The sequence below is a fragment of the Onychostoma macrolepis genome, chromosome 01, assembly GCF_012432095.1.
Source record: "Onychostoma macrolepis isolate SWU-2019 chromosome 01, ASM1243209v1, whole genome shotgun sequence".
Taxonomy (NCBI): Eukaryota; Metazoa; Chordata; class Actinopteri; order Cypriniformes; family Cyprinidae; genus Onychostoma; species Onychostoma macrolepis.
The window spans coordinates 33,139,253-33,155,385 of NC_081155.1; the positions used below are offsets into that span (position 1 = coordinate 33,139,253).

Genomic DNA, 16,133 nt, shown 5'->3' on the forward strand with positions numbered 1-16,133 from the left:
GTTTTAAGAATCAAATCCATGTCTATGCAGTAGACAACTACAGACAAAAATAGCAGAAATCAGCCAATTTGCTATGATAGCCATTATATTTATACTACACAATAAGTATAAAAACCATACTGTAAAAATAGGCACATTTTAGTAGATACATATTGCACTTTACTAGGGTGCCCATACGTGCCATTTTTCCCGGACATGTCCTTGCCAGGATTTGTTTTGGCTTTGTTTTCATGCTTGAAGGTAATGATCGAAAAATAGTTTGACCAATAACATGCTGGCATTGTACACAATGGACCAATCGCAGTGTGTGCGAGAAGATGGGATCTACAGTCAAAGCGATGCAAATACGCGTATACATATTAGGCGTGTTCAATATAAAAGCAGCACAGCTCAGACCTATCAGTGTTTGACATCAAAGTACCTCGAGATAATTTTGAAAGCATAAAGAACCGTCTGCATGGTACTTTGACGTCATATGGTCTGCACACGCAAACAAAGCCAAAACCTAGATATTTTAGGCAATATATAAATCCTGGCCTGAAAGAGTCAGGGAAAAATGGCACATGTGGTCACCCTAACTTTACAAATAAAACCAGCAGTTGATATGAGAACATTACAAAAATAATAACAGCCTGCTGTAAATCTAACAGAAGATGGCTACCTTTTGATAAATAAGGTGTTCTGGGAGGAAAGCACATTATAAGACCCATTATTTTAGCGATGGGCTATGTTCGTAATGGCATACTTCCATACTATTCTTGCAGTATGCGTACTGTGCAAATGTTCACGATACCAAATCATCCAACATTTACAAGCAATAACTTGTAAAGTTCCAGTATAATAAATGAACAGAAATTACAGCATCTTATTAGTCTTATTTGATTAGACTGCCAAATGTAGACATTTTTACACAAAAAATAATTTTTAAACTGCAAAATAACCTTAAATTCAAGTCAACTTGTCGCCACTCACATACGATTGAGGTCAACGAGTGTTTATGGATACAGAATTATACCTAGTTTTATCATCTTTAAAAAATAACAGGCAATTTAAAGTGTATACTTGCAAAGTTTAGTAAACAGTAAGCTAGTATTCCATTCAGAACATAGCCACGGTCTCGTAAGAAATCCAACCACTTTTAAGCCCTGTGACTATAACTACCTGAAGACTGATTGAAGTTACAATTTATCTTTAGTCTCTTATCTTAAGTTTTTTTTTTTTTTTGACATTATAACAGGGCTCAAAAGCTTGAGTTTAGCTGTGAATTTATGATAATCTAGATATAACTCTTGCTTCCAGTCTCCAAAATAGTAAAACAGCTACCATTGCATATCTGAATGTTTCCATTACATGATGCCAGTGAAACTCTTTACTGCTATACAGTTAAAAATAAATGATTCATCAATAGGCCTATTGAATCCGTGCCTGTGAAATCACATTTAAAGGGACAGTTCACAAAAAATGTAAAATTGTTATCATTTACCCACTCATGTTCTACACCTGTATGTATTTTTTTCGCCATACAATGGAAGTCAATGGGAACCGAAACTATTTATTTATCAGTATTCTTCTAAGTATCTTCATATTAAAAAAAAAAAAAAAAAGTCATACTGGGTTGAAATGACATGGGTTTATGAGGATAGAGTAAATGATGACAACATTTTCATATTTAGGTTAGACTATCCCTTTAGGATCTTTGAATTGTCTTTTCAAAAGTTTTCTTGCAAAATCTATCCATTAGGCAGTTTTCAGTTTCACCCTTCAATAGTGTGCAGATGTACATAAAACAGGAGTGTTTTTATAGGAAAGCTGAATATTGCCGCTTGATGTAATGCGACTCATGATTGGCTGCATCTTGGTACCCAGTGCGTGCTGTTTTGTTCTTGTCCATTACAGAATCTCAGCAGCAGCCAGCAGGACTACAATTCCCGAGGTGCACTGAATTTGTTTATCTTCTATTTTCAGCACTGGTTCTGGTCTTTTGGGAAGAGAGAGAGAGAGTAAGCCACGTGACATGTCTCTCACTTCAACTTCCCTTGTGTCTCTTTCTCCCTCCTGACTGTGTGTGAATGTCTAAAATGATAATAACAGGCTGTAGGACCACTTACTGATTCATGTTAAATATATTTTGTTAAATAGAAGCTTGATTTGAAGTAATTTGCTTCCAGCAGAAAACTGTTCTGTACTGAATGTGCTTTCAGCTGGATTGGTTGCCAGCCAGACTTCAGGTACATGATGAAATCCAAACTCCAATAATTTGCTCGTAAACACTGATCAATTTAGAGTGGGTGGACTGATTCATTTCAGATCCAAGTATATCAAAAAGGTGGTCTTAATCCTTTAAAGTTTGATTATCGGACTACTAAACAACCTACCTTTGGTTAATCATATTAAAAAAGTGCTTTTTGATCATTTTAACGTCATGAGCTTGAGGCTTAATCTGATTGTTCATCATCCATCCAACATTGAAGCAGTGTCTTCACCTCCTCTGTGCCCTCCTTCACCCAGGGTTCACATTGAGGGAACATTGTAGGAATATCCATCTGATGTTGTGGAGCTATAAGCCAGGAAATATGTACCTCATAAAATTGAGCAAAAGATGCTGCCGTTGTTATGGCAACCACTTTCTACAGAGGCAGTGATTCTGTTTGTCATGGTGATTGCAAGGTGAGCAGGAAGTGTGGAGGGGGTGACACTAGAAGGGTTACTATTGTGGGGACGAGGAGGTGGATTATCCAAGGCCCAAAGCGCTTGTGATCTAGGACAGAAAGAGTAATACAGATCAAATATATCGTGCCATATATTATTAGCTATTACCAAAAATATTAAACAGAAAATGAATTTTCCGTTTTGCCTGAAACAGTTTCGGAAGGGTGAAATGTGAACCAATCATCTCTTCCTCTTTATTACTAGTTATAGCACAAAATAAACGGGAATGAACATCAGAAGAGAAAGACGTCAATAAAACAGCTTGTAAACAATTTTATGTAAGGTTACATTTATCTCAGGAAAGTCTTTTGATGTCCATAGCTTGGAAGGCAGCTAAAAAAAATTACTTGAAGCTAAATATATGCACTTTATTACTTAACCTTGTTTTCATTATTTAATGTATGTTTGAATAAATCTCTCATTTTTCTTACATTCAACGTTCAAAGGTTTATATTTCAATGATGGATTGAAGTAGAAAAAAAATTGATTAAAAATGCTTAATGTGTAATTTAAATGTTTACATACAACTTATTTTAGTGTCAATTATTAAATACATTTGATGAATTAATTGATTATTAAATAAACATTGTCAATTTCGGCATAATGATTTCAATTTTGGTAAAAAAAAAAAAAATCATTTTGGTGCATCACTATATATTATGATATATATGGTAGATATATGAAACTGACCTATTCTTCTAAATTACATATAGAGTTTTGTGCCTATGACATGTGAGTGTATCTAACCTGGGTGTGAGCAGAGAGTTGTTAAGTACAACACACTCCAGGTTCTGTTTGTTTGTCCGTATGGGGGTTTTAGTACTCGTAGAGTGGCTCTGATAAACCAGGTTCTCCTGAACCACACCTCGGACCCGCTCCTTTACAGAAATCCCGTAACCCCGCAATGCCTGAACACGATTCCTCAATACCTGAGGAACACAAAGCAAATATTTTCAGTTTTGTAATTTATGCTTGCATCAGACAGAAATTCTTGACACATTGCAAGCATAACTAAGGCCTATTTTTAACAATAATAATAATAATAATAATAATAATACTATATTCTATTAATGTCATGCTTATATTGGACAGTGGCTAAATTAATGGCTAAATTATTTGTAATATATTCTAAGCATATATTTTTATTGTAGTAATAATATTATTATATTCAATTAATATCCTTTCATTGGACAGAAATTGTAACAGCAAGAATTTCTAATGGCTAAAGTATTTTTAATAATAATACTAAATACATTCTAAGCATATATTTTTATTGTAATAATAATAATAATTATTATTATTATTATTATTATATACACATGTATTACTAATATAATACATGTAGTATTAATAACGAATAATGCTATCAATATTTTTATTGTAGTCTATTATTAAGAAGAAAGGTTGTATTGATAATTTTACTGTAGTCTATTCTTATTATTTTATTATTATTAACATTATTATAGTCAAAAATTTGAAAAAACTATTAAAAATCATTTCTGCAAATATATTCTCAGATCATTAAAAATAGTATCAATATTGGCCTTAAAAACAGTATCTGTTAATCTCTCATATTAGTAGGCAGGATGTGACAAACACATCTGTATTTCAGACACAGCCACTGTATCGTTTTACTTTTTCAACCATGTGACAGTAAAATTGAAGCATACTCACTTTAACATCTGCATTGTCCATCACTCGTATTCCAACAGCATTATTTCCGACCACATCATTTTCCACAATCAGCCCATCGCCTCGGAAGCAGACACCGTGACAGTTATTGCCATAAACCCCATTGCCACGCAGCTCTACTCGACACTCTCTGTCCACAGCCACTCCTCTCCAGCCATTACAGAGGACACAGTTTCCAACTAAACGTGTCAGTTGAGCGCTCTGAATGACAGACACGCCGTCTCCTCTGTTACTGTTCACCATGTTGGCCACCACGTTCAGAGGCTCACTGCTCTTCACATACACTCCAACAGCTGGAGAAAAAAAGGAGATAGAAGTTGGTGAGAGGTCAATCTAATATGATCAGGTGAAATTGACTAGGATTTTTACAACTTTCTGATGCCAAGGGCCACCAAATAATGATGACAATATACATATACTATATAGCAAATCTCTGCTGCGTGATTTTTAATTTTTTTTAAATCACAAAAATATAAACGGTTTTATTTCCCATCTCAATATATAAAGTTGGATATATACTATATTCAACTTTAACTGCATGCATACAATACACTTACGTAAAGCAATATATAGACCAGAGTAGCATAATATTTAATTTTTGACATAAGAACTATGTGAATTAGTACTTTTCAGTACAGTACTTACCTTTGTAAAGTCTGTAGTCTATACCTCACAGAAATTATATTTAAAAGACTCACCTCCGTTGTGGCTAATGCAGTTGTTTTCCACTAGGGCAACTGTGATTGGCCGTCGAGAGGAAAAGCGCTCATCTTCGCTATCGATATCACTTTCCCATGCCATCAGTTCTCCCTCCTCATTGAAGTTCTCAGGACCTCCTCTGTCCCTCTCTCCAAGCCCGACTCCTCTCTCTCTTTCCTGTAAAGAGCGATAGCCCTCTCGGCTCACAGCAGACTCGGTGTCCTTCCGGCAGAACACGGCCAGCCCATACATGCGGTTATGGGTAATATAGTTTCCAATGAGCTGAGGTAGACTAGATGACATTACCCATACCCCACAGCCTCTGTTCCCTACAAAACACACAATTATACAATGTCATGACCAAAAATGAACTCTGACTCTTTTGTTCTTTTCTGAGTTGAACATCGCAATGTTAGGCCATTGTAATTTTGACTTTATTTTTAAAATATTATGGTCAACAATTTATTTTTTAACTGTTATTATTACGTGTCAAAGGTCAATTATTAAATCGTTTTTTTGACCCAATCTGCAACCAAAGCAGCTTCACAGATCTGTAATCATTCCAAAGCAGCTCTCTTTAGTCCTGTTTTCCTCAAACCTTAATTTCTTTTCAACTGAAGAAAGAAAGACATGAACTTTTCGGATGACATGGGGGCGAGTAAATTATCAGGAAATGTTTAATCTGGAAGTGAACTAATCCTTTAACATCGCAATGTAATGCCTTTGTAATTTTGACTTCATTCTCAAAATATTACTACTTAATCTTGTAATGTGACCACTTTATTCTCAAAATGACATTAGTTATTGTCAAAAGTATATTACATTATTTTTTAAAAAGTCTTCTTTGAGAATTTGTGTGTGGTACTAAATTGATCTAAACAGAATGCTTATTCTAATTTTTGTGTCCCAAATCAACATTTCTAAAATCAATTGGTTTTTGTGTTAGGGCACACAGTGTTTGTGTTGGTTTTTGTCATAGCCCCACCCACAGGTCGAACTGGCTACACAATGTGTGCCAAACATGCTCTGACTAGATGACATTTTGTCGCACAGCATTTTTTCTTTCAGTGCGTATGGTAAAATTACTTCTCACTGTTGCACTTCACCTGATCATGCACTTAAATTATAATGCAAACATATCAGCTACAGAATGACCAGAGCCTGGATAACATCTGCCAAATGCCTTAAACGTATAAATATGAAATATGCACACCGTATATGTGGTTGCCCTCAATGAGGCCCCTCCCTCTCTCTCCCACCACCACTCCGTCCGAGTAGCCGTAACAGATGAAGTTATTGCGGAGGACTGGATCACCTCCTCGACGAATATCAGCACCACCCCACTGGTTCTGCCTTATAACATTCTCTATCAGATACGAGAGAAGTAAAGCAGCATTTCAAATTGATTTAGCGTAATTTAATTGAGCTGTTTCAAGAGCATGAGGAAACACTTGAAAAGGGCAAGGTCTATTGTGCTTGAAGCACATATACACAATTAAACGGCAAATAGAAAATGGTACTGCCGTCAAACAGACCGGTTATCAGTCCTCTTCCATTCTCATTGACAGCAATTCCTGCTGCAAGGCCCTGGAAAATGTGATTTCCACTGTCATAAAGAGAGAAAGAAACAGAAATCAGATCTTCATTCGAATTAGTTTCATGATAGCAAACAAATATATCTAATTTTGTTCTTGTTATCCAACTTTATTTGAATAAAACACTATAACCCCTGCACTGTATACCTGACAACAGGATTGCCATTAAAAAGAATATACACGCCAGCTTCCTTGTTGCCGTAGATCTGGTTGCTGCGGATAGAACCTCTCCCGTTGCCCAGGACAACAATCCCGGAACGCAAGCCTCTGTGGATTCTATTACACTGTAGCCAGGAAAAAAGAAAGGGAAAGAAAAAAACAGAATGTACCACAGAAAATTATCTGGCATGGTGGAAATTCCACTATATTTTCTAAACTAGTTCTCCTGATTACACTAATTCATTTAAACGCAAACCTGTATAAGAGAAACGTGCTTTTTTTAACACCATTGGCAAATAGTTTTTCCATGACTGAAAAAACTATTTGACATTGGGGTAAGAAAAACAAGAACTTTTATCTAATTATACTGTATATATTCCTCCTCTTTTTTTTTTTTTTTTAGCATACTAAAAGAAATGTTTACCAGTATGATAGGATTAGCCCCTTTGCGAATGTCTAGTCCCGCTTCCCCATTGGAATGAATGTTGTTCTCAGCAATGAGACCTTGAGCAGAAAGTCGCAGGAACACACCAGACGCCTTGCACCCACACACTTCATTACGCAACATCACCATCTAAACAAAAAAAAAAAAAAAAAGAGACATTGGCGAAAGAGAACCAGGACATGAAAAGAAGATAAAAGACACATTTGCACAGAAAATATCTCATGACATTGCACTATTATTAAATCTGTTGTGTGTGATTTTTGTGCTACCAGCAAGTTACCATGGCAAGTTAATTAACGATTTTATAAATAAAAATAAAAAAGTGGCTGGTGCTTAATTTATTTATTTATTTTTTCATTTTTTGACTGATGATGGATTAATGTCAGTATTAAAATTCTATAATATTTTGTTCAAATTAAAGCACTAAAATGAAAAATTCATCATTTTAAATGCTACAACTGAATTTGTCAAGAACCAAAAGGGCTATTGATTTTGAGATTTGCTATATGTTACATTTAACAGTGTTATGGTTAGGGTTAATAATAAATTATTATTGTTGTATTGTATAATTTTTTATAGCAACTTCCAGTGAGCAGAGCACTAGATGATGGAAAAGGTAATATGATTATAAAGATTGGCTGACCAACACTCAGATTATTAGTAATAGTAAATAGTTTTTCCCAAAGCACCATTATTTATACTTTTCAGGGAAATCATCCAACTAAATGATCTTCACATTAAACTTGGAAAAGGTCTTTTCAGGTCAGCAAAATTTCACACATCAGCTTTAAGGGCCATTAAGAAGCAGGTTTTACACACTTTGGCATTCTGGATGCAGCGCACTGCATAGTTGAGCCCTCTGAACACATTGGCCTCCAGTCGAGCTTGACCGTGATTGCACAGGTGCACACCACCTTTTCCATCGCGCAGCAGGCAGCGCCGCAGCAGGCAGCCTTGAACCAATGCAGCCAAGTCCCGCGCCTCTGTATCCCTCTGCAGTTCTGCAGACAGACTCAACAGTGCAGGAAATGCAGAAGAATCAGGCGCATCTGCTTTGGAGAGATGCGCTAGTCCGTGCTGATCATATGAAAGTTTTAAGCCTGTGCTTTTCTCGCCGGCTTGCTGATCATCTTCCTCACTTGACTCACTTGATGTTTCCATGCCATCCTCCTCAATCATTGTACCATCCTGACTTGGAAGAAGACTATCTCCACCTTTCTGTTTTGCCCAGTTTGCTTCCCAATCTACTTCCTGTTTATTCCAGTCCTCCATTGTGTTAACTCCTTCCAAGGGTGTGTTTACATGACTACCAGCAACCACACTGTCTTTTCCGCCCTGATTAGATATTTCAGTTGACCCATTATTACTAGTCATCATAGTGAAGGTCTTGGCCAAGGCGACCAGGTGTTTGAAGGCCCAGTTGCGTTCAGAGACCGGAGCACCTTCCACAGTGACAGAGGCAGAATCTCCCCCTGAGAACTCACAACTGTCCATTAAACTTATGGCTACCCCCAGAAAATGGGCTGAGCTGCCCTGGGCAAACGAGCAGAAACGAGCCTGACATGTCCCTGGACCCCGAATGTGCAGCTGACAGCCCTCAAAGTTACAGTTGTCCAACTGGACATGACCAGAAGACGTCTAAAAAAGAAACAAGAGAAAATATGTAATTTTAGCACTACAGGAAATTTAACAGTGTCTCAATAAGAATCAGATCATCTTAATACAATTTAACTGTTTCGATATCAATTTACTGTTTTCTGTATGAAGTCTTAAAGGGGTTATGACATAATATATTTTGATATTTTGGCATATAAGGGGTCTTTGTCCCATTAAAACATTCTGGAAGTTTCATAGCTTAAAATGTCCTCCTCATTATAAACAAAGCATTTATTTAATCAAGCTCAAAATGGCTCATTTTGGACCTGAGGTGCAAGATGACATCACCCGGGCACAAACATTTGCATAAACACTGCCTCCAGAGCAATGCATCGACGAATAATCATCTTCTCAACATAGGCCCCGCTCACTGGCATTCAGTCACTTAACGTCTTGATTACGCTGAATGAGAGTGTTGCATCGCGTCAAAAGCAAATAGAAACAGGTCATTTTAGACAGAGGCTCAGAATGAGGGTTGAAAATAATCATTCTTCCACATTTACATTATAAGTTCAAGGAACATATTAAAATAATAATACAAAATCCATGTCATGACCCCTTTAAAGAGTGGCAAAGACAGTGGAGCTATTATAACAAATGACATGCTTAATGTTGGAAAACCATGTCCTACATAGGGAGGGAGGGATGAATAGATAGACAGATATACAGATAAATACATATTTATATTTTTAAAAGATGGATAGATAGATGGGCGGATAGACATAGAATGGATGGATGGATGATGAATGGATGAACAGACAAAAACAGATAAACATATGGATCATCAGAAGGATGGACAGACAGACAGAGAGACATAGACACACACACAGAAAACATGGAGAAAGAACACACCATTGCTGAAGTTTAAGGGGCTGAAGCAATTACAGATTTGGATGCTGACAGCGGAGTTAATCACAGATTTTTAGGGGCACTGAGATGAAGCCCCCAGTTAATAGAGTTTAGTATGTGTTCAGCCAATTATTGATGCCAGTGTTTTCTGGTTGAATAAGCACAGATGTTACAATTTGCATGCTTTTGATGTGGAAGTATCACAACTCACCTTATAAACCACAGGTGAAAACCACGCTGGCATGAACACCAGATTGCACAGCCTTGCTGTTGGGCATTGTTGATCAAAGCTAACCAGCAACGACACATCCCCCAACTTGCCCATTCCAACAATCTCCACAGGCACCTTGAGGGACACCTCCACCTGTTCCTCATACACACCCGCATGGAGCACCACCTTATCGTACGGCCCTGCCGCAGCCAGAGCTCCCCTAAGAGTCTCATAGCCGCCTCCTGCTACGGTCCCGACATGCCAAACTCTGCGGTCTTTTCTCCGGCGGAAAAGATGGAGGCAGGCAGACGAGTGGAGGTCCGAGCCGTTCTGGGTCCAGGTACGGCTGGCAAGAGCATGCTGACGGAGAGCCTCTCTCCAGGAAACAGGGGGCAGGTGGGGGCGACGGGGCCAATTTGGGTGGCGACATTCAGGGCATCCTAGACAGAGCTGGCGCCAACGTGTGCTGTCCAAACTCAGAATGAGCTCCCGCCAGGCTCTGCACACCAGACAGCATCGACCCAGATCTGGCAGAGGCAGGTATGCCAGGATGAGGCGCCAGAGCTCGACAGGCAAACTTCCCACCTCCATATCCGTTAGCACCACGCCACCTCACCTGGGCAGATCACCTTAGTGTAAACAGGGAAAAAGCATTTGCTCAATAAAAGTATAAATTTCATTATATATATATATATATATATATATATATATATTTTTTTATATAATTCAAGTCAAGTCACCTTTTAACAATTTAGATTGTGTCAAAGCAACTTTCCAATATCAAATTAGGAAAATAGTGTGTCAATAATGTAAAATGACAAGATTAAACACTCAATTTTCAGTTAAAGGCATTTCATATACAATTACACTTTCTTTCCGGTATTGACATGTCCGGTATTGAGTAGGGATGAAATACTGAAGTCTTTTATTATCATAATTATTATTATTTAAAACAGCCTTTAGTCATGAACTACAATTTACTACTTGTGGTTACAGGATGCTCTCATTCTCGTGAACATTTGAATGGGCAGAAATCTGTTTAGCACACGATGAGTCATCAAAGACTCTAATTTTAAATGCATATCCAATACCATTTGTTTGGGGTTAGTAAGATTTTTAAAATGTTTTTGAAAGAAATCTCCTATGCTCACCAATAACTCTTTTGTTTTTACATTTTTTTTAAATGGAATTTATTCCTGTGATGGCAAAGCTGAATTTTCCCCAGCTATTTCTGCAGACTTCAGTGTCACGTGATCCTGCAGAAATTATTCTAATAGGTTGATTTGGTTCTCAAGAAACATTTCTTATTATTATAAATGTGAAAAAAAGCTGTGCTGTGCTGTGCTGCTTAATAATTTTGTGGAAACTGCGATATGTTTTTTAATGAACAGAAAGTTCAAAAGAACAGCATTTGTTTGAAATCTTACTGATCCCAAACTTTTGAATGGCAGTGTATCTGCTAATTTTGTCATTTTGTCAACTTTTAGGTGTACACTAGCATATAAAAAGCTAATAGATAAATCTAATTTTCATTTCATAGGATGATGTAAAATATTTTTAGGTTACATATGATTCATAGATTTACCAAAAAAAAAACTAATCAAAGGTCAAAGGTGAAAGACCATTTTTCAGGATAACAGAAAGAACATTAAATGTAATACCTATGTCACCCTTGTCATTATACAAATTTATGTCCTCATTTGTCACAAAAACGCACACACACACAAAGTGTGTGAGAGAGAGAGAGATATATATATATGTATATGTGTGTGTGTGTGTGTGTGTGTGTTTATATGTCACAAATCCTGTTTCCAAATAAGAGCATAGTATTCGTTAAATGTAACATTGGGGTTCACTGCTGCAATCTATACATTATATATCCATAATATTGATTCAATAAAATGAATATGCAATACTATCATATTTACTCTTGGCAAAGAGACAGTACAGAATCACAATGCCCTGTCCTGCATGCAATAACAAAGCAACACAGGACACAATACGAGCACACTAATGAAAACAGTCATGGGTGCATTCGACTAAAGTTCAAAGGAAAGGAAAATATGGCAAAGAAAAATAACACATCCATCGATTCTGCAGCAACTTCTTATCTGCGTGACAACAACGACACGTTACAATACTGCCATCTGATTCAGCGCAATAACAACAAACGGACCTACCTCTGACAATACTGTGTTCAGCTAGCATTTTATCAGACGTAAAGCTCATCACGGCCGTTTTCTCTTGGGTTACGAGCAGAAACCAAACACCCATCCGGTAAAAATCTCGTATTTCTTGGTATTTTTCTTGTTTGTGAAGGCGTGGAAAATAGGGCTCACGTATTTTCATTCAGGAGGAGGCGGGGAATGTTTCTCTACGAAAGACAACGACAACGACAACTTTTCCCTCTTGTCTGACACAGTTGTTAAGCAACATGGTTTTTACTGTGCAGCAATACACGTGATATTAGGCTTTTGACCCCAACTCCCCCTTTCTTTGCCTCTTTTGCAGGCGCGCGCATCATTTGTTAGCAAAACCGATTATGAAAATCACGCATCGCTCATATCGCGGAAAAAAAATCGTGCGTGTCTTGTGATTAGACTTGCAGAATACATTACCCTCCTGAATAGCCTACATTTAATTATTTATTTGCAAACTGTATTAGTCTTGTAAAGGGCTTTTACATAATTTAGTAAAAAAATAATTTTTCAATTCATCTACACTGTCAACTCAAAATTTCTGCAACCAAACGTTGACCTAAATTTATTCCACTAGTGAGATGATCTTATTAAATATCTCCAATTAACGCATGCACAGGAAATGGCAAACGTTTTTCATTCAAATTAAAAGTCCTTGTTATTCAGTGGAGCATTGCCATAAAACTCAATATTGTAAAAGCATAAAAATGCTGTTTTTAATTTTGGATTATGTTTTTATAAAAATGTGACAGAATTGCATTTCCTTTCTGAGTGTGATTAATTTACGTTACAGAAGTGAAATATGTTTAACAAAGTCAAACAGACAGTATATATCAGAATCAGAATGAGCTTTATTGCCATGCAGGTATGTTTACACATACGAGGAATTTGTTTTAGTGACAGAAGCTCCACAGTGCAACAGAATGACAGTGACAAGACAAGACACAGATAATAAAAAGAATAATATACAAATGTACAAAATAGACAATGTGCAAAATAGCAAAAACAAAATAGACAATTTAGTATGTACAGGTATGTTAGGTGCAAATTTGAAATGTAAACAAGTATGTGTGTTAAATAAACGTATAATAGTGTTGTGTGTTCCATGTTTATTGTCAAGTGTTCATGAGATGGATTGCCTGAGGGAAGAAACTGTTCCTGTTCTGGCCGTTCTGGTGCTTGGAGCTCTGTAGCGTCGACCAGACGGCAGCAGTTCAAAGAGGGAGTGTGCTGGATGTGAGGGGTCCAGAGTGATTTTGCCAGCCCTTTTGCTCACTCTGGATAAGGAGAGTAGGGAGGGTTGTGAGAGGACACAGCCCTGAGGAGCTCCAGTGCTGATCATATGGGTGCCGGGATGAGAATTTTCCCAGCCTCACTAGCTGCTGTCTGTCTGTCAGGAAGCTGGGCACGGAGGTGGGCAGGATGTAGTGCAATCCCATGTTGACTGCATCGTCCACAGACCTGTTTGCTTGGTAGGCAAATTGCAGGGGGTCCAGTAAGCTTCCAGTGATGTCCTTCAGATAAGCCAGCACCAGTTTTTCAAATGACTTCACGGCCATTTGATTATATGCCAGCAGTGGGAAAACTCCCTTCCCTATTTGGAGAACACAAACAGTTATGTGTCTGTCTGAATTGCTTTTTTGTGTCTTGTGATCTTCTCTAGCCTTTCCCTGTTTGTCTCCCACAGTCCACCATCCGCTAAATATCCCCATCTGACTTAAATTCTCAGGAAGAAAGAAGAGAGCTTCCCTCAAACTCTTCAACCCCCATTAACTTTTTTAGTATCCTCATGATGGTTCCGCTATACAAATTTGTCAATCAACACGTTATGTTTGAGTTTAAACTTCCTGTAAAGCTGTTCATTTGTGATGTCAATTTATAGACTTTATCAGAAGGCTAATTCTCAAAGGGCTCCCTCTGGAATTTGTATTATATTTTAAGAACAATTATTTTTGAAGTAATAGTCTAATAATAAAGAATAGAAAAATATATATTTTTTAATGTAACAGTTTTTTGAAACTTTAGACCACACACACACATACATACATATACACACACACACACACACACACATACACACGGGAAAGTCTATATGTATGTTTCATGTTTTGTATTTGACACATCAGGGTTTTATGGCCCATATTGTACTATGATATAATGAGAAAATGGAGCTCATTCTCATGGAAGGAAAAAATTCAGAGGCACAAACTGAGCAAAATTATGGAACTTAGCCCTAAAAATGAAAATAATAATAATAATATAATAATATGTCTAAATAGACGAAATTCAGGTAGCAATAAGGTAAATCAAAGATATTTTTATAATATATCTTTATAAGCTCTGCACTGGTAGGCAAACCATTCAATGCAATACAGTGATGACTGAGAATTACAAATAAACTGCAAAAACCTGTTTCTTCTTTCTAAAAATTATGTATGGATAATAATATAAAGTTGCTTCAGTTCATTAAATGTTCTTGAAATTGGTATTGTTCTTGAAATATAAATAACAATACAAAATATATTCTTACATTTACTTTACCACAACTTGAAGGTGGACATTTTTAGAATGATACTAAAATTTTTTTTTACTAACTATAAACTATCAATCACAGGTAGAATGCACATAGAAGAATTTTACAACAGATATTTCAGCAAAGATATAATTTAGACTATAATATTTAGACTAAACTATAATACAATTTAGAGGCCTTAGAAATGTATGTATTGATTATGATAAAGTAGGCTTTACAGGGTTCAATAAGCTCATAAAAATAATTTTGATTTAATTTGTTTAATTATTTGTATAATTATATTGCATAATAAATGTATGTCCTTTGACAAATGTGTTTATCTTCTTAATTTAGACAGCTATTTTATTTGCTTTGTACCATTTTTCATTGTATGAAGTTAATCTGCTTTTTTAATGAGGAATATAATGAAATTAACGAGAGAGAGAGAGAGAGATGATGGTTTTTATTTATTATCTAAATTGTTTTTTTATTGTTTCTTTCTTTCTTTATATATATATATATATATATATGTTAATGATTTGGCAACAACACAGTTATGCTAATAAAGCTTAATTGAATTGAAAAAAATTTAAATTGAGAGAGAGAGAGAGAGAGAGCTTTGCTTTTATTTCAAGCTTAATATTGTATTTTTTACAGTCATGCCAGTAAAGCAATTTTGAATTTGAATTTGAGACAGAGAGAGAGAGAGAGCATTGTATACAATGTTCAAATTTCTAAGTTCAGTTGTTACATGATTTCTGTAGTACAATCCTTTATTTATTATTATAATTCTTTATTTATTTTATTAATATTATTTTATTAATACTATTATTTTATTTATTTATTGCTATATCTAGCCATGTGTTTATATAATATTGCCTTTTTTATTTAGTCTCATTATTACTATTATTTTCTCTAGGCTTTACTAAATGTTCAGATATTGTAAATCATTTTCTATGTTGTTTTAATGCTTTGGCAATACAAAATGTATGTTTTTGTCATGCCAATAAAGCTTTCTGAATTGAATTGAATTGAATTGAGAAAGAGAGAAAACACTTAATCTGCCCTGATCTGATGTTTAAACCATATATTAAACCATATTACTCTATTATATTACTTAGATGTACATTTTGCTGCTGTAAATCTGTCTAATCCCTTATCTTATTTTTTTTCTTATTTTTTTTTCTAGTTTATGTACTTACATACATTAGTTATTCATTTTGCACTACATGCTTAATACTTTTATATATTATTATTATTACTATTATTATTATTCTTTTTCTTTCTGTTAATACATATATGCACTTTGTAAGCAGCCCAGCAGCAATTGCTTTGGCAATGCAAATGTATAGTTTTTGCCATGCCAATAAAGCACACTTGAATTGAATTGAATTGAATTTTGAGAGAG

General features: G+C 35.9%; 1 protein-coding gene across 1 annotated transcript; it reads right to left on the minus strand.

Moving 5' to 3' along the window:
- Window positions 1-2: 2 nt before the first annotated feature.
- Window positions 3-12,772, minus strand: fbxo10 (F-box protein 10). Its single transcript, XM_058775834.1, has 11 exons — window positions 12,196-12,772; window positions 10,016-10,644; window positions 8,119-8,937; window positions 7,279-7,428; window positions 6,843-6,979; window positions 6,636-6,706; window positions 6,314-6,466; window positions 5,100-5,429; window positions 4,384-4,694; window positions 3,457-3,638; window positions 3-2,758 (listed from the first exon to the last, which is right to left on the minus strand). The coding sequence occupies exons 2-11, from the start codon at window positions 10,604-10,606 to the stop codon at window positions 2,581-2,583; spliced, it is 2,922 nt and encodes a 973-aa protein (XP_058631817.1). The 5' UTR covers window positions 10,607-10,644; window positions 12,196-12,772; the 3' UTR covers window positions 3-2,580.
- Between the last annotated feature and the right edge of the window lie 3,361 nt (window positions 12,773-16,133).